Below are 23,108 nucleotides of genomic sequence, written 5' to 3'. Positions count from 1 at the left end.
GAATAAGTGTTCCACCGTTTCTGTTTCTTCCTCGTCCTGACATAGCCTGCAGTATTCAGTGTCGTCACCCCCCCATTTTGAAGTCATGGCCTTTATGTTGCAATGACCTGTAATTAGGCCCACCACAAGCTTCAAGTCCAACTTCGTCATGGACAAGAGTGACCGTGATCTCTGTTCGGAGTTCACCGGCCAAATCTTTTTGGAGATGGTGCATCCCCTTCCAGATAGCCAGTTCTGTTGAAATCTTCCAAGATAGTGTTTATGCAAAACTTGAAAGAAGTGGCATAAATGTGGCTTCACTGAGCTCTCGATCTCTAGATCTACTGACTCAGATCCGCGTCTGGCCAATTCATCGGCAGATTCATTGCCAGATATGTTGCAGTGCCCAGGGACCCAACAGAGCTTGACAGCTGACTTAAACTTTTCCAGGGCATTCTTGCACTCCAGAACAGTCATAGACTTGATTGTGAAAGAAAGTGCTCTAACGATAGCCACTTGTGGTTTTTTAGCCAAATCACGAATAATTATACCCTACACCACAAGGTGGTCAGGCAGGGTATTATGTCTTTGTGCATTTGTTTGTGACAGGCAAAAGGAAATGAGATAGACCCATAGTTCCTTTTGATGATCTGCATAGAATCACATTCTGAGCCGATTTATTCATGTCCGTCCGTCCGCCCGTCCGTCCGTCTGTCCATGTATTTTTGCAAGCAAAGTACAGTTCGCATTTATTATCCTATCCAGATGAAATTTTGCACAAATCATTCGTTTGGCCCAAGGACGAACCCTATTGAAATTGGAGATAATCGGTCAAAATTTAGATATAGCTCCCATATATATCTTCGTCCGATTTGCCTTTTATTGTGCGCCAAACGTGTAATATCAGTCCGAATAGTATGGAAATTTGCACGTACAATCAGATTGGACCTGAAAATAAGTATGCGAAATTTGATCGAAATCGGTTCAGATATAGCTATAGCTCCCATATATATTGTTCATCCGATTTGTAACTTTTTGTCCTCCGCAGCCGTAATATGCACTCTGTAACAACAATATTTTGGGGAAATATATCAAATACAGCTCAGAAATACATTTGCTAAATTTTATCGAGATCGGTTCTGATTTGGATATAGCTCCCATATATAACTTCGTCCGATTTACCTTTGATTGTGCACCAAACGTGTAATATCAGTCCGAATAGTATGGAAATTTGCACGTACAATCAGATTGGACCTAAAAATAAGTATGCCAAATTTGATCGAAATCGGTTAAGATATAGCTATAGCTCCCATACATACTGTTCATCCGATTTGTTATTTTTGTCCTCCGCAGCCGTAATATGCACACTGTAACAACAATATTTGGGGAAATATATCAAATACAGCTCAGAAATACATTTGCTAAATTTTATCGAGATCGGTTCAGATTTGGATATAGCTCCCATATATAACTTCGTCCGATTTATCTTTGATTGTGCACCAAACGTCTAAATTTTGCCCAAATTGTATGAAATTTGGCACTTACGATTGAGTCTAGAAACTAGTATGTCAAATTTGGTGAAGATCGGTTCAGATATAGCTTAGCTCCCATACATACTGTTCATCCGATTTGTTACTTTTTGTCCTCCGCAGCCGTAATATGCACACTGTAACAACAATATTTGGGGAAATATATCAAATACAGCTCAGAAATACATTTGCTAAATTTTATCGAGATCGGTTCAGATTTGGATATAGCTCCCATATATAACTTCGTCCGATTTATCTTTGATTGTGCACCAAACGTCTAAATTTTGCCCAAATTGTATGAAATTTGGCACTTACGATTGAGTCTAGAAACTAGTATGTCAAATTTGGTGAAGATCGGTTCAGATATAGCTTAGCTCCCATACATACTGTTCATCCGATTTGTTACTTTTTGTCCTCCGCAGCCGTAATATGCACACTGTAACAACAATATTTGGGGAAATATATCAAATACAGCTCAGAAATACATTTGCTAAATTTTATCGAGATCGGTTCAGATTTGGATATAGCTCCCATATATAACTTCGTCCGATTTATCTTTGATTGTGCACCAAACGTCTAAATTTTGCCCAAATTGTATGAAATTTGGCACTTACGATTGAGTCTAGAAACTAGTATGTCAAATTTGGTGAAGATCGGTTCAGATATAGCTTAGCTCCCATACATACTGTTCATCCGATTTGTTATTTTTGTCCTCCGCAGCCGTAATATGCACACTGTAACAACAATATTTGGGGAAATATATCAAATACAGCTCAGAAATACATTTGCTAAATTTTATCGAGATCGGTTCAGATTTGGATATAGCTCCCATATATAACTTCGTCCGATTTATCTTTGATTGTGCACCAAACGTCTAAATTTTGCCCAAATTGTATGAAATTTGGCACTTACGATTGAGTCTAGAAACTAGTATGTCAAATTTGGTGAAGATCGGTTCAGATATAGCTTAGCTCCCATACATACTGTTCATCCGATTTGTTACTTTTTGTCCTCCGCAGCCGTAATATGCACTCTGTAACAACAATATTTGGGGAAATATATCAAATACAGCTCAGAAATACATTTGCTAAATTTTATCGAGATCGGTTCCCATTTGGATATAGCTCTCATATATAACTTCGTCCGATTTACGTTTGATTGTGCACCAAACGTCAAATATTTGCCCAAATTGGATGAAATTTGGCACTTACAACCGAATTGAGTCTAGAAGCTAGTATGCCAAATTTGGTGAAGATCGGTTCAGATATAGCTATAACTCCCATACATACTGTTCATCCGATTTGTTATTTTTGTCCTCCGCTGCCGTAATATACACTCTGTAACAACAATATTTGGGGAAATATATCAAATACAGCTCAGAAATATATTTGCCAAATTTTTTTGAGATTGGTTCCGATTTGGATATAGCTCCCATATATAACTTCGTCCGATTTACCTTTGATTGTGCACCAAACGTCTAATATTTGTCCAAATGGTATGGAATTTGGCACTTACCACCGAATTGAGTCTAGAAACTAGTATGTCAAAATTGGTGAAGATCGGTTCAGATATAGCTATAACTTCCATACATACTGTTCATCCGATTTGTTATATTTGTTACCCACAGCCGTAATATGCACTCCCGTAACAACGATATTCAGGAAAATATATCAAATACAGCTCAGAAATATATTTGCCAATTTTTTTGAGATCGGTTCCGATTTAGATATAGCTCTTATATATATCTATATCCGATTTCTGAAGTTGGTTGCAGTCTTTTTATCTCACCCTGTAAAAAATATGGTCAACCTCAATTGCATTATGTTTCAACATTTTGAAAATGGCTCTTCACTACACATTTTTTCCTCATCATCTCCCTATTAAGTCCAAAGTTGAATATCCTCACACTTCTGCATTCAAATACTTCCTTCCTCTACCCTCACATTTGTTTATTGTGTCTCTCCCCAGCCCCATCATTTGTTATTATACCTATTATTAAGAGCCTAGCCAGACAGCAATGCTCTTCCTTTTGATTTCGTTGATGATCATTCCATTCAATCAATTAAAACCTACATAGCCCTCTATTGGCCAATTGCACACAAGCGTCGGAATGTCAATCTAGATTAAAGAAATATGATTGAAATAGGCGACTAATTGAATTTGTAACCATGCTTTTTGGTTTTCGAAAAGTCTTTTTTTTCAATACCAATTGATTGTGGCTGATAAGATTGCTCGCCAAGAGACCAACAAAAAAAAACGAAAAAAAAAAAAAAAAACATTCAAAGACCTTAACAAAGTAAATAATGCAAATAAATCAATTTTCGGGGAGGTTTGAAAATTGTTTGTTTTAAATGGAGAGAAACGAAAAGGGAAAGGCATTTATGGAACCTTAAATGGCTTTTCGCTAAATAATTCAATTCATTTTGAAATTCTGGGAAATTCTGGATATTGAAACCATTTCATTATAATTTTCCTTTAGATTTAAAATTTTCAAAATAATTATCCTACAACAAAGTAAATAATGCAAATAAATAAATTTTGGGAGATTGGAATATTTTTCAAAAATTTAATGGCTTTTATGGAGCCTAAATGGTTTTCCCTGCCCATTTCAATTTCAAAATTGATTAGAATTATTGAATAAAGTCATAATTTGAAAATGTTTCAATATTATAATCACAGTATATAGTTCTCCACATACTTAGATTTTATTCCAAAATTATGAAAATCAATTCTACATTCAAAATTTTCTTGAAGCCTTCAAAATTTCAGACTTTTGAAAATTCAATTACAGAGTGAGACAACAAAAAAAAACTGCAACAGAGTCAAACGCCATAATTTTTACATTTTTTTTAAATTTTATTGAATGAAAGCAAACCAGTAAAGAAAGTCCTAAAGTCGGGCGGGGCCGATTTTATGATACCCTTTGCTAACTTAGTAGAGCTCCACATAACAATTAAAAGTTTTTATGGGAGAATTCAATCATGCACCACGCTATGATTATAATTATAATTTAAAATTCAAAGGACTAAATATGCCGAAGCATTTGTATCTTTAAATTCGGACTTGTATTGCCCATTTGGTGAGAAATTAATTTGAAATCGGATAAAAATATATATGGGAACTATATAAAAATTTGAACCGATCTCGATAAAATTTGGCAAAGATATTTCGGAGCTGCATTTGATATATTTCCCCAAATATTGTTGTTACAGAGTGCATATTACGGCTGCGGAGGACAACAAATAACAAATCGGATGAACAATATATATGGGAGCTATAACTATATCTGAACCGATCTTCACCAAATTTGACATACTAGCTTCTAGACTAAATTCGGTCATATGTGCCAAATTTCATCCAATTTGGGCACATATTAGACGTTTGGTGTACAATAAATGGTAAATCGGACGATGTTATATATAGGGGAGCTATATCCAAATCTGAACCGATCTCGATAAAATTTAGCAAAGGTATTTCTGAGCTGCATTTGATATATTTCCTCAAATATTGTTGTTACAGAGTGCATATTACGGCTGCGGAGGACAAAAATAACAAATCGGATTAACAATATATATGGGAGCTATAACTATATCTGAACCGATCTTCACCAAATTTGACATACTAGCTTCTAGATTCAATTCGGTCGTAAGTGCCAAATTTCATCCAATTTGGACAAATATTAGAAGTTTGGTGTACAATAAAAGGTAAATCGGACGAAGTTATATATGGGAGCTATATCCAAATCTGAACCGATCTCGATAAAATTTAGCAAAGGTATTTCTGAGCTGCATTTGATATATTTCCCCAAATATTGTTGTTACAGAGTGCATATTACGGCTGCGGAGGACAACAAATAACAAATCGGATGAACAATATATATGGGAGCTATAACTATATCTGAACCGATCTTCACCAAATTTGACATACTAGCTTCTAGACTAAATTCGGTCGTATGTGTCAAATTCCATCCCATTTGGACAAATGTTAGACGTTTGGTGCACAATAAATTGTAAATCGGACGAAGTTATATTTGGGAGCTATATCCAAATCTGAACCGATCTCGATAAAATTTAGCAAAGGTATTTCTGAGCTGCATTTGATATATTTCCCCAAATATTGTTGTTACAGAGTGCATATTACGACTGCGGAGGACAAAAATAACAAATCGGATGAACAATATATATGGGAGCTATAACTATATCTGAACCGATCTTCACCAAATTTGGCATACTACCTTCTAGACTGAATTCGATCGTATGTGCCAAATTCCATCCCATTTGGACAAATATTAGACGTTTGGTGCACAATAAATGGTAAATCGGACGAAGTTATATATAGGGGAGCTATATCCAAATCTGGACCAATCTCGATAAAATTTGGCAAAGATATTTCTGAGCTGTATTTGATATATTTCCCCAAATATTGTTGTTACAGAGTGCATATTACGGCTGCGGAGGACAAAAAGTAACAAATCGGATGAACAGTATGTATGGGAGCTATAGCTATATCTGAACCGATCTTCACCAAATTTGACATACTAGTTTCTAGACTCAATTCGGTCGTAAGTGCCAAATTCCATCCCATTTGGACAAATATTAGAAGTTTGGTGTACAATAAAAGGTAAATCGGACGAAGTTATATATAGGGGAGCTATATGCAAATCTGAACCGATCTCGATAAAATTTAGCAAAGGTATTTCTGAGCTGCATTTGATATATTTCCCTGAATATCGTTGTTACGGGGAGTGCATATTACGGCTGCGGAGGACAAAAAAAAAAACAAATCGGATGAACAGTATGTATGGGAGCTATAGCTATATCAGAACCGATCTTCACCAAATTTGGCATACTACCTTCTAGACTAAATTCGGTCGTATGTGTCAAATTCCATCCCATTTGGACAAATGTTAGACGTTTGGTGCACAATAAATTGTAAATCGGACGAAGTTATATATGGGAACTATATCCAAATCTGAACCGATCTCGATAAAATTTGGCAAAGATATTTCTGAGCTGTATTTAAAATATATTTCCCTGATTATCGTTGTTACGGAGTGCATATTACGGCTGTGGGTAACAAATACAATAAATCGGATGAACAAGATATATGGGAGCTATAGCTATATCTGAACCGATCTTCACCAAATTTGACATACTAGCTTCTAGACTAAATTCGGTCGTATGTGCCAAATTCCATCCCATTTGGACAAATATTAGACGTTTAGAGCACAATAAATTGTAAATCGGACGAAGTTATATATAGGGGAGCTATATCCAAATCTGAACCGATCTCGATAAAATTTAGCAAAGGTATTTCTGAGCTGCATTTGATATATTTCCCCAAATATTGTTGTTACAGAGTGCATATTACGGCTGCGGAGGACAAAAATAGCAAATCGGATGAACAATATATATGGGAGCTATAGCTATATCTGAACCGATTTCGATCAAATTTGGCATACTTATTTTCAGGCCTAATTTGGTTGTATGTGCAAAATTCCATACTATTCGGGCTGATATTACACGTTTGGTGCACAATATAAGGCAAATCGGACGAAGATATATATGGGAGCTATATCTAAATTTTGACCGATTATCTCCAATTTCAATAGGGTTCGTCCTTGGGCCAAACAAATGTTGTTTGCAAAATTTCATCTCAATCGGATAATAAATGCGACCTGCATTTTGTTCACAGACGGAATACATGGACAGACGGACGGACAGACGGACTGACATGCATAAATCAACTCAGAAAGTGATTCTATGCAGATCATCAATAGGAACTAAGGGTCTATCTCGATTCCTTTTGCCTGTTACAAACAAATTCACAAAGCCATAATACCCTGACCACCTTGTGGTGTAGGGTATAAAAATGTCGGAAATAGCATCAATTTTTAGAATAAGTTTAGATTTGTTTGAATTGGTCACCTTTGGCACGAATTATGGCCTTCAAACGGCCAATGAAATTGTCACACGCTATGCCCGAATGTTGGTCTGCTGTATTTTGGCCCATTCCCGGCGAATGGCCAATGGCCACCAAAATCTTCGGATATTGTGTCTGGAGTATTTTGGAAAGCAAGGTTGGCACTAAAAAATACCAAAGTGTCGATCAAGTCAAGCAAGCGCTTCGCCGTGAAAGGGCCAAAATACCGCAGAGCAACATTCGGACACAGCGTGTGACGATTTCATTGGCCGTTTGAAGGCCAAAATTCGTGCCAAAGATGACCGATTCGAACAAATCTAAACTTATTCTAAAATTTGATGCTATTTCCGACATTTTTTGCTTTCATTCAATAAAATTTTAAAATTATAGCATTTGCGGTTTTTTTATCTCATCCAAAAATTATATAACGAATTTAAAAAATATTATTAAAAATATATTTTTTTTAAACAATTATCTTCTTTTTTTTTAAATTTCCCTATTGTCCCTCTTTCTCTATCTTTTCAGGCACTGCACCGGTTGTACCTTTTATGCCCACCCTGGCCAAACAATTGGGCTATTCAAATGTGGTTGTGGGGACCATGTACGCTATATTGCCGGTAATTGGCATGCTGGCCAAGCCTTTATGTGGATTTATAGCAGATCGGTAAGTATTTTTCAAAATTTCATTTTTTTTTTTCAAAATTATTTCAAATTTTTCCAATTTCCTTTCCCTTTAGATACCAACGCCATCGCAGCCTTTTTATAGCCGCTGAAATTCTAACCGCAGTTGCCTTCTTCGCCATAATGTTCACGCCCGCCATTCCACAACAGCTGCCCTCGGTGACCTTTCATTGTCATGCGGGTGGGGCGAATTTTCATTTTTGCACCGAAGATCAGTGCACGTTAAACGAAATCGAGCGGGACTATCAGGACAAGGCATTAGCATGTAAGCTTAACTGTCCCGCCCAGGCCTTTATGTGGGATATAATATGCAAAGACTGGAACACTACCGGACTGTGTCCGCCTGCAAATGATAATGCAGACATAGATATAAGTGCCACATTCACAAATCTCCTGGTGGAAAGGAATGAAACCTCCAATGAGGGTTGTGTGTTCTTCAGTGTGCCGCACATACATGCCGAAGTGAATGGCCACAATGCAACGATGTATTGTCCCAAGGACAAGCCATATTTTAGCAGCATCTGTTCCATGGACTGCAATGACACCTATTTGGATAGTAAAATAGCCGATAGTCCGGTGATAAGTACCACAGCGGCCATGGGTTTATATCAATTCTGGTGGTTCTTTGGTATGTTGATCATATCATGGATTGGCATGGCGGCTGTGGTCAGTATTGGTGATGCCATTTGTTTTGGCATTTTGGGTGAACGGGCCCATTTGTATGGCAAACAACGTCTCTATGGTTCGGTCGGCTGGGGAATATTCTCCATTTTGGCGGGGGTTTTGGTGGATAAGATGTCGAATGGTGTCGAAAAGGATTACACCATTGTTTTTTGGATGACAGCCGTGCTAATTGGTTTGGATGTTGTGGCCTCAATGAAATTGAAGGTAGGTTTTTTTGAGAAAATGAGATATTTTGAATGTCAAATTTTTTTTGGATTAGGAACTTATATAAAATTCTTCAAACCAAATATTAAAAATTGTCAATTTCACAATACTTCACATATGGAGACTTCAAAAGAATAACCAGAAGTATATACTCTTAAATTGGCAATAAACGTTTTGACAACCTTTCTACAAATACATGATTATTTGGCAGACAATTTTGAAACTTCTAGTTTCGAATTTCATTCGAATTGCAAAAACAATAAAAAAAAATATTCAAATTTGCATTTTCTAAGAACTCTACACAAGGGTAGACTTTAAAATATGGATCAGCGGTGATTTATTTTTATTGCCAGTTATCAGAAAATTATTCAAAACAACATTACGAGCAATTTTGAAAAGTCTCCACTTTTGGAGACTTTTTTAAATTTCTTGGAAATGTGTTTAACTACTTTATAGACATATTTTGAACATTAAACCATCAAAAAACCATCAAAATTTCAATTTCTAAGAACTCTACACTAGTGTAGACTTTGTTAAAATGCTCTAAAATTATTGCCAATAATAATACAACCATTGTGCATAATTTATTTTCATTGCCAGTTATCAGAAAATTTTTCAAAACCACATTTCCAAGGAATTTTGAAAAGTCTCCACTTTTGGAGACTTTTTTAAATTTCTTGGAAATGTGTTAAACTACTTTGTAGATATATTTTGAGCAATAAACAATCAAAAAACCTTCAGAGTTTCAATTTTTAAAAACTCTACACAAGTGTAGACTTGGTAAAAATGCTCTAAAATTTCTAGTATTTATTGCCAATGATAATACAATCATTGTGCATAATTTATTTTCATTGCCAGTTATCAGAAGATTATTCAAAACAAATTTTCAACCAATTTTGAAAACTCTCCACTTTTGGAGACTTTTTTAAATTTCTTGGGAATGTGTTTAACTACTTTATAGACATGTTTTGAAAATTGAACAGTCAAAAAACCAAAAAATATTATATTTTTAAAAACTCTACACAAGTGTAGACTTGATAAAAATGCTCTAAATATTCTAGTTTTTATTGCCAATGATAATACAACAATTGTGCATAATTTATTTTCATTGCCAGTTATCAGAAAATTATTCAAAACCACATTACGAGCAATTTTGAAAACTCTCCACTTTTGGAGACTTTTTTAAATGCCTTGGAAATTACTTGTTAAACTACTTTATAGACACATTTTAAACATTAAACAGTCAAAAACCCTTCAGAGTTTCAATTTTTAAAAACTCTACACAAGTGTAGACTTTGTAAAAATGCTCTAAATTTTCTAGTATTTATTGCCAATGATAATAAAACCATTGTGCATAATTTATTTTCATTGCCAGTTATCAGAAAATTATTCAAAACACAATTTCCATTAATTTTGAAAAGTCTCCACTTTTGGAGACTTTTTTAAATGCCTTGGAAATGTTTTTAACTACTTTATAGAAGTATTCTGAACCATAAACAATCAAAAAACCTTCAAAAATTTTATTTTTAAAAACTCTACACAAGTGTAGACTTTGTAAAAATGCTCTAAATTTTCTAGTATTTATTGACAATGATAATACAACCATTGTGCGTAATTTATTTTCATTGCCAGTTATCAGAAAATTATTCAAAACCACATTACGAGTAATTTTGCAAAGTCTCCACTTCTGGAGACTTTTTTAAATTTCTTGGGAATGTGTTTAACGACTTTATAGATGTATTTTGAACCATAAACATTCAAAAAACCTTCAAAATTTCTAGTTTTAAAAACTCTACACAAGTGTAGACTTGGTAAAAATGTTCTAAATTCTCTGGGTTTTATTGCCAATGACAATACAACCATTGTGCATAATGTTTCCATTCATTTTCGAAAGTCTCCAAAAGTGGAGACTTTTCAAAATTTCCTAATTTTAATTATTTTGATTGAATTTTTCATAAATTGTATTTCGTTGCATGGTATTAGCCAATTTTTTCTTTATAAAAATTATAAAATATCGAGTTTAGGGCCAAAAGTAAAAATGTTGTATTGAAATTTCGATATTCTTTAATAATTGAAAATATTTTAAACCAGCTGTATTAAATTTGAGTGTTTTGTATTATTTTAAATATAAAGTTGTATTTTTAATTTTTTTTTTTTTTGCTATAATAAAATTGATTTGAAGGTTATACTTTGCTTTAAAGTTCCGAATAGCGATTTGTAATAATTCTCCACAAGTGGAGACCTTTTAAGTATTGAGCAAATATGCTTACTTTCATTGTAATTTACTACCGAAGCATTTTAAACAGTATTTCAAGTTATTTTTGAAACTCTACAAAAGTGGAGACTTTTCCAAATTGCATAAAATTTTATAATTTTAAGGAAAATACGTTTAAAAATTTTCTTAAAGCCGAATTTCAAGTGATTTTTGAAACTCTCCAAAAGTGGAGACTTTTTCAATTTGCAAGAAAATTTTATAATTTTAAGAAAAAACGTTTAAAAATTTTCGTAAAGCGGAATTTCAAGTGATTTTTGAAACTCTCCAAAAGTGGAGACTTTTCCACATTGCGTAAAATTTGATAATTTCGAGAAAAATATGTTTAAAAATTCTAATTTTTAATGTTTTTTTTTTCATCTCTGATCTCTCTCTCTCTCTCTTTACAGCACACCCAAACCCACTTATCGCCCAACATCCTCAAAGATGTGGGTCAAATGTTCCTCTCCATTCGATGTCTGATCTTTTTCATATGGTGCATCTTCATTGGTCTGGGTACCGCTCTCATTTGGAACTTTTTATTTGTACACTTGGAAACGTTGGGCGGCTGTGATGCCACCTATATGAAAACTCTACAAGGTTTTGTTATGTCCATTCAATGTTTCTGTGGAGAGTTGCCGTTTTTCTTTTTCTCCGGTTGGATTTTAAAGAAAATCGGTCATGTGAATGCCATGAGCATGGTGCTATTCGGTTTCGGTGTACGTTTTATATTGTACTCTATGCTGCAGGATCCATGGTATGTATTGCCCATTGAGCTGCTGAACGGAGTGACCTTTGGTCTATTCTATGCAACAATGGCATCGTATGCGAGCATTGTTGCACCGCCCGGTACGGAGACCACAATGCAGGTGAGTAGATGGAATTTGAAATGTTTTAATTTTTTGGGGGAAGTCCCATGGGGTTCCTTTTGATTTTTATACCCTTAGACATATGGCTAGAGAGGACGGTATATATCATTTGAAACGGGCAAAACGTGCGTAATCGAAATAACCGTTTTAGACTCTAGGTCTCTTTGGATGAAATCCGTTTCAGGCCATTTGGAGTCGATCTAGGGATGTCCGTCCGTCTGTCTGGCTGACTGATACGCACCATAACATCGTAATATTATTATCAAACTTTGATCAAGTTTGGAGATGAGCAATATCGATCCCCTCCTTCTGGCACCTCTCTCACAAAAGGTCCAAAATTTCAGAGAATATAATTTACTGCACAGAAAGAGAAAGGGTAGCCCGATTTTTCTCCAACTTTGCAAATCCAAATATTTGCATCAGTGCTACAGCAGGTGCGAAAATGGGCAATATCGTTCTACTCCATCAAGTACCTCCCCCACAAAGGGTCAAAATTTTGAATAATTAAAACACTTGTAAAATGTTATGTGATTGTCCTATTGTCTTCAAATTACACACATCACAATATTTTTATTAATCCAAGTTCTGGTGTGAAGATGGGATATGCCGGCACACTTCTTCTGGTACCTACCCCACAAAGGGTCAAAATTTTGAATATCCATGTAGCTCATAAAACACAAAATTAACATCCGATCCCATTCAGACTTGGCACATCTCATTATATCTACTAACACAAGATCTGCTGCAAAGATGGAATATATCGGTGCACTCCTTCTGGTACCTCCTCCACAAAGGGTCAAAATTTTTGAATATCCATGAAGCTCCTAAAACGCGAAATTAACATCCGATTTCATTGAGACTTGGTACACCTCAATATTTCCATCAACACAAGATCTGTTAGAAAGATGGTAAAGATCGGATCATTCCTTCAGGTACCTCCCCCACAAAGGGTCAAAGTTTCGAATAACCGAAACGATTATAAAATCCGAAATAAGCATCCGGTTCTCTTCATATTTCACACATCCCATTATTTCTACTAACACAAGATCTGTTGCAAAGATGGTAGATATCGGACCACTCCTTCTGGTACCTCCCCCACAAAGGGTCAAAATTTTGAATATCCATGAAGCTCCTAAAACGCGTAATTAACATCCGATTCCATTCAGACTTGGCAAATCTCAATATTTTTATCAACGAAAGATCTGTTATAAATATGGTAGCGATCGGACCATTCCTTTTGGTACCTCCCCCACAATTGGATCAAAGTTTCGAATAACCGAAACGTTTATTAAATCCGAAATACGCATCCGGTTCTATTCAAATTGTACACATCAAAATATTTTTATTAACCCAAGACCTGGTATGAAGATAGAATACATCGGTCCCCTCCTTCTGGTACCTCCCCCACAAAGGGTCAAAATTTTTGAATGTCCTTGAAGCTCCTAAGACGCGAAATTAACATACGATTCCATTGAGACTTGGTACACCTCAATATTTTCATCAACACAAGATCTGTTAGAAAGATGGTAGAGATTGGATCATTCCTTCAGGTACCTCCCCCACAAAGGGTCAAAGTTTCGAATAACCGAAACGATTATAAAATCCGAAATAAGCATCCGATTCTCTTCATATTTCACACATCCCATTATTGCTACTAACACAAGATATGCTGTAAAGATGGGAGAGATCGGACCACTCCTTCTGGTACCTCCCCCACAAAGGGTCAACATTTTGAATATCCATGAAACTCCTAAAACACGTAATTAACATCCGATTCCATTCAGACTTGGCAAATCTCAATATTTCCATCAACACAAGATCTGTTATAAATATGGTAGTGATCGGACCATTCCTTCTGGTACCTCCCCCACAAAGGGTCAAAGTTTCGAATAACCAAAACGATCATAAAATCCAAAATACGCATCCGGTTGTCTTCAAATTTCACACATCCCATTATTTCTACTAACACAAGATCTGGTGCAAAGATGGGATATATCGGTCCACTCCTTCCGGTACCTCTCCCACAAAGGTCCAACATTTTGAATATCCATGAAGCTCCTAAAACGCGAAATTAACATCCGATTCCGCGTTGTAATATTTATATCAGTCCTAGGCCAAATACGAATTGGTTAATATTGGCCAACTGCTTTGGAACCTCCTCCATAGAGGGTTAACAGTTAGAATAATCATAACTTAAGGGTGGGGGTACACCATTTGTCGGCAAAACCGACTAGTAATATTTTTACTTGTTCTTTATAGAAATACTACTCGGAGATAACCTCCCTTTAAAGAAAAAGATTATCGAGGATGAATTTTCATCGTCTCTCTTGACCTCTCCAATAGAAAATTTCATCGGAAATTCTAGATAAATATTTAATTCTCTATTTTTGAAAATTTTCCAGGGTCTGGTTGGTGCCATTTTCGAAGGCGTTGGTGTTTCTGTGGGCAGTTTAATTGCTGGCTATCTCTTCGATTCCATTGGTGGTGGTCATACATTTGAAATCTTCGGTGTGGCCGCATTTGTGGCCTTCATTATTCACGTGTGTGTGCAAATGTATTTGCAGCGTCATCACTCCAGCAGCGATACTGAAAATGGTAAGCAAATTGATGATAAAGCTCCAACGGCAGAAAATCCCATACTCCATGAAGATGGTAATGTCGATATTGAGTCGAATAGTAATGCGGCCACCCAGACCAATAGTAGTGAGGTGGAGCCGCCCAACAACGGCTCCTCATAACAGTGTCTGCTGTTGTGGGAAACAAATTTATAAAAGTTTCCAAACCCAGGGAGCTTCATTTTTTTTTTTTTTAACCAAAAGACGAATTTAGAGATTTTTTATAAGAGATTTTAAAAGTTTACGATATTGTTCAATATTTTTTGTTTTTATTTGGTTTTGTGTTTTTTTTTTTTTTTTGTAAAAAAAAGAAAATTGTTGTTTTGTTTATTTTTTGCGTATTTTTTTATAACAATAAACAATTTTTATACCAAATATGGTGTTGGAAGGCAAACAGAATTTTAGCCAGACATTTTTCAAGATAAGCTGTACTAATTTTCCAGATAATTTCATTGGTTTAAGAGACCTTGGCGGGGCAAAATCACATGCCAAATAAAAGTGGATATGCCCATGTGTGATATAATAACTACAACATATCGATTTCAGAGAGAGAGAGAGCGATTTGAAAAAAAAAATCCCAAAATTCATTCTCTTCGATGATAGATGATAAACAGGGTCATCTACTCGTGAGATTCTCTTATTTATATTTGGAGTTATTTTTTATATACTTTCATAAATATACAGGGTGAGATGAAGAAACTGCAACCAACTTCAGACTGCTGTCATATGTCTAAGCCACTCGTCCGACAGCCGACTAAAATTATTCCCGGGACAGCTCATTATATTGTTTACAAGCGTTCGAAAGCATTTTGGTGAGAATTTTCCAGAAAAAAAAGTTATTCGCGATTCGTGGACTTCAAGCGTGTGATGTGTGATTTCTTTATATGTGGCTGGAAACCCACAAATGGCTATCGTTAGAGCACTCCAGCATTTAAATGGGAATAAATCTTTTGTGTCTCGCACCATCGCTCGTTACCGTGATACTGCCGTGAGTGTAGCCCGACGACGTCAAGGAAGTGGACGTCAAGGAAACATAAACATCAGCAGAAATGTTTCGAGAAGTAAAAAAGCGACTTCATCGAAACCCCCGTTGCGGTGGCCGAAAAAAATGGCTTGTGAGCTGAACATATCGCAATGTCCCATTCGGCAAATATTGAGAAATGACCCATTGAAGTTCCAACAAAGTGCAAGAACTTACACCGCAGAATTGGTTCGAAAAGGAAAGAAGCGACTTCATCGAAACCCGCGTCGCATTAGCCGAAAAATGGCTTGTGAGCTGAACATATGGCAACATTTCATTCGGCAAATATTGAAAAATGAGCTTCTCGGGGTAAAGCCATTGAAATTCGAAAAAAGGGCAAGAACTTACACCGCAGAAATGGTTCGAAAAGTAAAGAAGCGACTTGTTCGAAACACGCGTCACTGTGGCCGATGGATGGAATGGCTCGAGAGCTGAACATATCGCAATATCTATACCATTCGAAAAATATTAAAAAATGAGCTCCTCGGGGTAAAGCCATTGAAATTCCAAAAAAAAAATGCAAGAACTTACACCGCAGAAATGGTGCGAAAATTTCGAACTTCATCGTCACAGTGGCCGATGGATGGAATGAGCTGAACATATCGCAATATCCATTCCATTCGGCAATTATTGAAAAATGAGCTCCTCGCGGTAAAAAAAGGACAAGAACTTACACCGCAGAAATGGTTCGAAAAGTGAAGAAGCTACTTGTTCGAAACCCGCGTCGTAGTGGGCGACGGATGGAATGGCTCGTGAGCTGAACATATCGCAATATCTATTCCATTCCGCAAATATTGAAAAATGAGCTCCTCGTGGTAAAGCCAGAAAGAAAAATTGACTCAAAAGAGCTAAAGAGTTGCTTCGCTTGGCCGAAAGTGGTAAACTACCGAATTTGGTTTTCTCCGATGAGAAAACATTCATTGTCCAGCAGTTTGTAAACAATCAAAAGGATCGTGTTTTCTTGCCAAAGAGGTCAGCTGAAAATGTGCACCTTCGGTTGGCCACCCGAAACTCAAGCGCCGGCCATGGTGATGGTGTGGCGGCCCCCATAACAGCCGATGGTCGTTCTCCGCTCGTATTAATCGACCATGGCATCAGAATAAATGCCGAATATTATCGCGAAAATATTCTGGAGGGTGTATTAAAGCCTTGGGCACGCAAACGTTTTGGTCGCAGACTTTGGGCATTCCAACAGGACCCAGCACCATCGCAGTTGAAAATGTGCACCTTCGGAACTCAAGCGCCGGCCATGCTGATGATGGTGGATCGGCCAAAACAGCCGATGCTAGCTCTCCGCTCGTATTAATCGACCGTGGCATCAAAATAAATGTCGAATATTATCACGAAAATATTCTGGAGGGTGTATTAAAGCCTTGGGCACGCAAATATTTTGGCCGCAGACTTTGGGCATTTCAACAGGACTCAGCACCATCGCAAAGTGGTTACAAAATTAGGTTCCTCGCTTCATTTCCAGCCCACAATGGCCACCAAAAACTTCCGGATACTATTGTGTCTGGAGTATTTTCGAATGCAAGTGTGGCACTAAAAAATATCAAAGTGTCGATCACCTCAAATACCAACAGGACTCAGTACGCGCCACCCAAGAATGGATAAAAAATGAGGTTCCTCCTCGCTTCATTTCCAGCACACAATGGTCACCAAAATTTCCGGATACCAATCCTTGTTGGACTATTGTGTCTGGAGTATTTTGAAAAGCAAGATCGGCACTAAAAAATACCAAGGTGGCGATCACATCAAGCAAGCGCTTCGCCGGTAATGGGGCAAAACACCGCACAGCAACATTCGGGCAGCGTGTGACGGTTTCATTGGCCATTTGAAGTCCATAATTCGTGCCAAAGGTGGCCAATTCGAATAAATCTAAACTTATTCTAAAATTTGAAGCTATTTCCGACATTTTTTTCTTTCATTCAATAATTTTTTTTTAATAAAGGAAAAATTATGGCCTTTAACTTTGTTGCAGTTTTTTTTTTTTTTCATCTCACCCTGTATATCTATTGTTATTTCTTACATCCCATAATATATATGTATGTCTTTTGTTGAAATTTGTAACTAATTTTCAAATTTTCTTTTATTTTTTTTAATATTTTAGGCACTGTTAAATATTTAGCGCCTACAGATGCCATGCATATGCTTAACGATCAAGAATTTCTAACGTAGATGTGGGCTGTGTGTAAACGTTAACATTATCGTATAGATGTTTTATTATCATTTTTTTTTTAATTTTGAGAATGTGTTTATAATTTTTAAGTAGTTTATTTTTTTTTCAAAATGGCAGTTTGATGAAAGGGTATTTGATTTTTATCACGTTGGCTTAATATTTCAAAAAAAAAAAAAAAAAAAAGATGTGAGGAGTCATACGAAAAAAATTTAAACTAAAAATTTAAGAACACCTGCAAAAATAGTAGATATTTCCTGGTTGTGATATGAAGTATTGGTCCGGTGAAAGATAGTCTTCAGATTGTGTACTTTTAGTACAGCCAGGGATGATAATTCATGGCTCTTAACTCAAATCTTTTGAGAGCAATTTCCATTTTTTTAAACAGTTTCCCCAATTTTATATCCCGTTGACATAGTATTTAAATTTTTTTTGTAACTATTTCATAAAAATTCAAAAAAATCAAACTTGGCTGAAAAATTTTGGTCCTAACCTCAAATAGGACCAGGGCTAATGGTTATAACATCAAATCTTTGGAGAGCAATTTCCAATTTTTTGAAGAATTTTCCAATTTTATATCCTGGTAGCAAAGCATTTCATTTTTTTAAATAATTTTTAACAATTCAAAAAAATCAAACTCGGCTGAAAAATTATGGTCCTAACCTCAAATTTTTGGGATATAGTTTTCAAGTGGTTTTTAAAGATTTTCTTATTTTCTTTTAACAGCGTTCTACTTAATATTTTATTAATGACATTAGTTTTCACTTAACATTTAATTATTTCAAAAAAATTCAAAAAATTACATAGGGCTGAAAAGTCGTGGTCCTAACCTCAAAATTCATTGGTGAAAATTGTCAAATTTTTACAAAACATTTTGCAATTTCAGCCTTGGCAAGACAAGATTCTGTGAAAAATTCAAGTTTTTTTCTATAAAACCTGAAAAAATGTTCCTTGAACTGAAAAGTCGTGGTCCTAACCTCAAAAATCTTTGGTAAAAATTGTCAAAATTTTCCAAAATATTTTGGAAATTCTCCCTTAGCAAGAAAAGATTCTGTGAAAAATTCAACTTTTAAAAATTTTCCTTGGCCTGAAAAGTGGTGCTCCTAGCCCTAAAATTTGATGGTGAAAATTGTCAAATTTTTCCAAAACATTTTGGAATTTCAACCTTGGCAAGACAAGATTCTGTGAAAAATTCAAGTTTTTTCTATAATAACTGAAAAAATTTTCTTAGACTGAAAAATCGTGGCCCTAACCTCAAAATTCGTTGGAGAAAATTTTCAATATTTTTTCAAAAAATTTAAAAACTTTTGTCATTGCCAAATAAGATTCTAACAAAAATTCAAAATTTTCCTATAAAATGTGAAAAATTATCGATGGGCTGAAAAAAACTCGGCTGAAAAATTATGGTCCTAACCTCAAATTTTTGGGATATAGTTTTCAAGGGGTTTTTAAAGATTTTCTTATTTTTTTAACAGCGTTCTACTTAATATTTTATTAATGACATTAGTTTTCACTTAACATTTAATTATTTCAAAAAAATTCAAAAAATTACCTAGGGCTGAAAAGTCGTGGTCCTAACCTCAAAATTCTTTGGTGAAAATTGTCAAAATTTTCCAAAACATTTTCGAAATTCAGCCTTGACAAGACAAGATTCTGTGAAAATCAAGTTTTTTTTTTCTATAAAACCTGAGAATATTTTCCTTGAACTGAAAAATCGTGGTTCTAACCTCAAAATTTATTGGCGAAAATTTTCACATTTTTCCAAAACATTTTGGAATTTCAGCCTTGGCAAGACAAGATTCTGTGACAAATTCAAGTTTTTTTCTATAAAACCTGAGAATATTTTCCTTGAACTGAAAAATCGTGGTCCTAACCTAAAAATTCTTTGGTGAAAATTGTCAAAATTTTCCAAAACATTTTCGAAATTTAGCCTTGGCAAGACAAGATTCTGGGAACAATTCAAGTTTTTTTCTATAAAATCTGAAAAATTTTCCTTGAACTGAAAAATCGTGGTCCTAACCTTAAAATTCTTTGGTGAAAATTATCAAAATTTTCCAAAACATTTTGGAAATTCAGCCTTGGCAAGACAAGATTCTGTGAAAAATTCAAGATTTTTTCTATAAAATCTGAAAAATTTTCCTTGAACTGAAAAGTCGTGGTCCTAACCTCAAAATTCTTTGGTGAAAATCGTCAACATTTTCTAAAACATTTTGGAAATTCAGCCTTGGCAAACAAGATTCTGTGAAAATCAAGTTTTTTTCTATAAAACCTGAGAATATTTTCCTTGAACTGAAAAATCGTGGTTCTAACCTCAAAATTTATTGGCGAAAATTTTCACATTTTTCCAAAACATTTTGGAAATTCAGCCTTGGCAAGACAAGATTCTGTGAAAAATTCAAGATTTTTTCTATAAAATCTGAAAAATTTTCCTTGAACTGAAAAGTCGTGGTCCTAACCTCAAAATTCTTTGGTGAAAATCGTCAACATTTTCTAAAACATTTTGGAAATTCAGCCTTGGCAAACAAGATTCTGTGAAAATCAAGTTTTTTTCTATAAAACCTGAGAATATTTTCCTTGAACTGAAAAATCGTGGTTCTAACCTCAAAATTTATTGGCGAAAATTTTCACATTTTTCCAAAACATTTTGGAATTTCAGCCTTGGCAAGACAAGATTCTGTGACAAATTTAAGTTTTTTCTATAATATTTGAAAATTTGTCCTTGGATTGAAAAATCGTGGTTCTAACCTCTAAATTCATTGGCGAAAATTGTCAAAATTTTCCAAAACATTTTGGAAATTCTGCCTTGGCAAGACAAGATTCTGTGAAAATTAAGTTTTTTCCTATAAAACCTGAGAATATTTTCCTTGAACCTCAAAATTTATAGGCGAAAATTTTCACATTTTTCCAAAACATTTTGGAATTTCAGCCTTGGCAAGACAAGATTCTGTGAAAAATTCAAGTTTTTTCTATAATATTTGAAAATTTGTCCTTGGATTGAAAAATCGTGGTTCTAACCTCTAAATTCATTGGCGAAAATTGTCAAAATTTCCCAATCATTTTGGAAATTCTGCCTTGGCAAGACAAGATTTTGTGAAAAATTCAAGATTTTTTCTATAAAATCTGAAAAATTTTCCTTGAACTGAAAAATCGTGGTCCTAACCTCAAAATTCATTGGTAAAAATTGTCAAAATTTTCCAAAATATTTTGGAAATTCTCCCTTAGCAAGAAAAGATTCTGTGAAAATCAAGTTTTTTTTCTATAAAACCTGAGAATATTTTCCTTGAACTGAAAAATCGTGGTTCTAACCCTAAAATTCGTTGGTGAAAATTATCAACATTTTCCAAAACATTGTGGAAATTCAGCCTTGGCAGGACAAGATTCTGTCAAAAATTAGTATTATTTTTTTTTAATGCGTAAATTTTTCCTTGGCCTGAAAAGTGGTAGTGGTCCTAACCCTAAAATTTGTTGGTGAAAATTGTCAAATTTTTCCAAAACAATTTGGAATTTCAGCCCTGGCAAGGGCCATTACTAAAAAATTTTTAGTAATTTTTTTTACCTTCAATTAGTCAAAATTAAGCCCTTGCATTTGAATTCAATATTCTTTTATGCCACACCAAATATTTCACATTTTTAGCCAACGTTTTAAAAAGAAATACCCGGCCATGTTTTTAGATTTTAACTTTCTAAATATCCTTTTGTTTAAAAAAAAAGAATTTAATTACCTAGTGTTATGTGTATGTACTTTTATAACTAGACTTGCTTTAGCAATTTAACTTATTTATTAGTTTTTAATTTATAGATTTTTAAATGAAAAACAAACTCTAAAAATTGTAAAACATTATGCATGTTTCTAAATTCTCAATTTCCTTTAAAAGGCAACGAATTTTTAATTTAAATAAAAAATAAATATGATTTCATTAATAATGTCATTCCAAATGTTTATAAATTAAAATACTACTGCATGTTTTTGTAACTTGTCATTAAAAATAAGAATTGCATAGAAAGAAAAAAAAAAGAGAGAAAAAAACAAGTATTTAAATAATTTTATTTAGGCATGTTTAAATTATAAAATTTTAACAAAAAAGTATACATCTATATCTAGCTTATAATTAAATTTTATTATTTTTTTGTAATTGTTAGAAAACCAAAGTCTTAGATAGTTTTCTTTGTAAAAACAAAATTAAATTAAAATTTTGAATTTTATTTATATTAAAAAAAAAAAAACGATAACAAATAAAGTCTTCATAACTTATTAAGGGAATATTAAAAAAATTTGAAAAAATTGTTTTATTTGAAAATATTTTTTTGTTGAAAACAAGCAAAATTATAAAAAAAATTGGAATTTGTAATTTTTTTAATTTATTTGCTTTTTTTTATAAAATCAAAATTTTTAAATTATATATAAAATTATTTTTTTAATTATATATAAAATCAAGAGATTTTTTTAAATGATATATAATATTTTTTTAATTAATTTTTTTTTTATTTTTCGATTTTTACCTTTGAAAATGATTAACATTTTTTGATTTAGATATTTTTTTATTTTCTTTTTATGATATTCATTTCCATTTTTTATTTTATAAAATATTGGGATTTGTAATTTTGTTACACCGAAAATTTTTGTTTTATAAAATCAATGTTTTTTTTTCTAAATTATATATAAAATCAAGGGATTTTTTTTAATTATATATAAAATCAAAAGATTTTTTTTAAATCATATATAATTTTTTTTTTACCTTTGAAAATGATTAACATTTTTGATTTATTTTTTTTATTTTCTTTTTATTTTAATTTTAAATTATTAAATTATCATTTTTTGTTTTAATATTGTAAACGTAATTTTTTATTATTTTCTTGCATTTTTGCATTCAAATATTATTTACTGAACTATTTTCACTTTTATTGTAATTGTATTATCGATCCTCTCGTTAATTTCCATAATATTCTTTTCCATTATTTATTTTATAAAATATTGGAATTTGTAATTTTGTTACGCCGAAATTTTTTGTGGATTTTTTTTATTTTTTTTTTTTTATAAAATCAACAATTTTTTTTTCTAAATTATATATAAAATCAAGGGATTTTTTTTAATTATATATAAAATCAAAAGATTTTTTTAAATTATATATAAATTTTTTGCTTAAATTTTTTTATTATTTTTTATTTTTACCTTTGAA

At 33.7% G+C, this 23,108-nt stretch overlaps 1 protein-coding gene across 6 annotated transcripts in view; it reads left to right on the top strand.

Moving 5' to 3' along the window:
• The window catches only part of LOC105262163 (major facilitator superfamily domain-containing protein 6-A-like), a 29,550-nt gene extending 7,929 nt beyond the window's left edge, over positions 1–21,621 (top strand). For 5 of the 6 annotated variants that reach the window (XM_059130324.1, XM_059130327.1, XM_059130325.1 and 2 more), the window contains exons 3-6: positions 7,956–8,094; positions 8,168–8,999; positions 11,661–12,119; positions 14,522–14,926. In XM_059130324.1, the coding sequence (XP_058986307.1) occupies positions 7,956–8,094; positions 8,168–8,999; positions 11,661–12,119; positions 14,522–14,857 (1,766 nt within the window). In that variant the 3' untranslated portion in view covers positions 14,858–14,926. Of the gene's footprint in view, positions 1–7,955; positions 8,095–8,167; positions 9,000–11,660; positions 12,120–14,521; positions 14,927–17,865 lie in introns of those variants that run through there. The other variant, XM_059130330.1, reaches the window with a different exon arrangement.
• The last annotated feature ends 1,487 nt before the right edge of the window (positions 21,622–23,108 follow it).

The sequence above is a fragment of the Musca domestica genome, unplaced genomic scaffold (genome assembly GCF_030504385.1).
Source record: "Musca domestica strain aabys unplaced genomic scaffold, Musca_domestica.polishedcontigs.V.1.1 73, whole genome shotgun sequence".
NCBI lineage: Eukaryota > Metazoa > Arthropoda > Insecta > Diptera > Muscidae > Musca > Musca domestica.
This window is presented reverse-complemented; position numbering and strand designations above follow the sequence as displayed.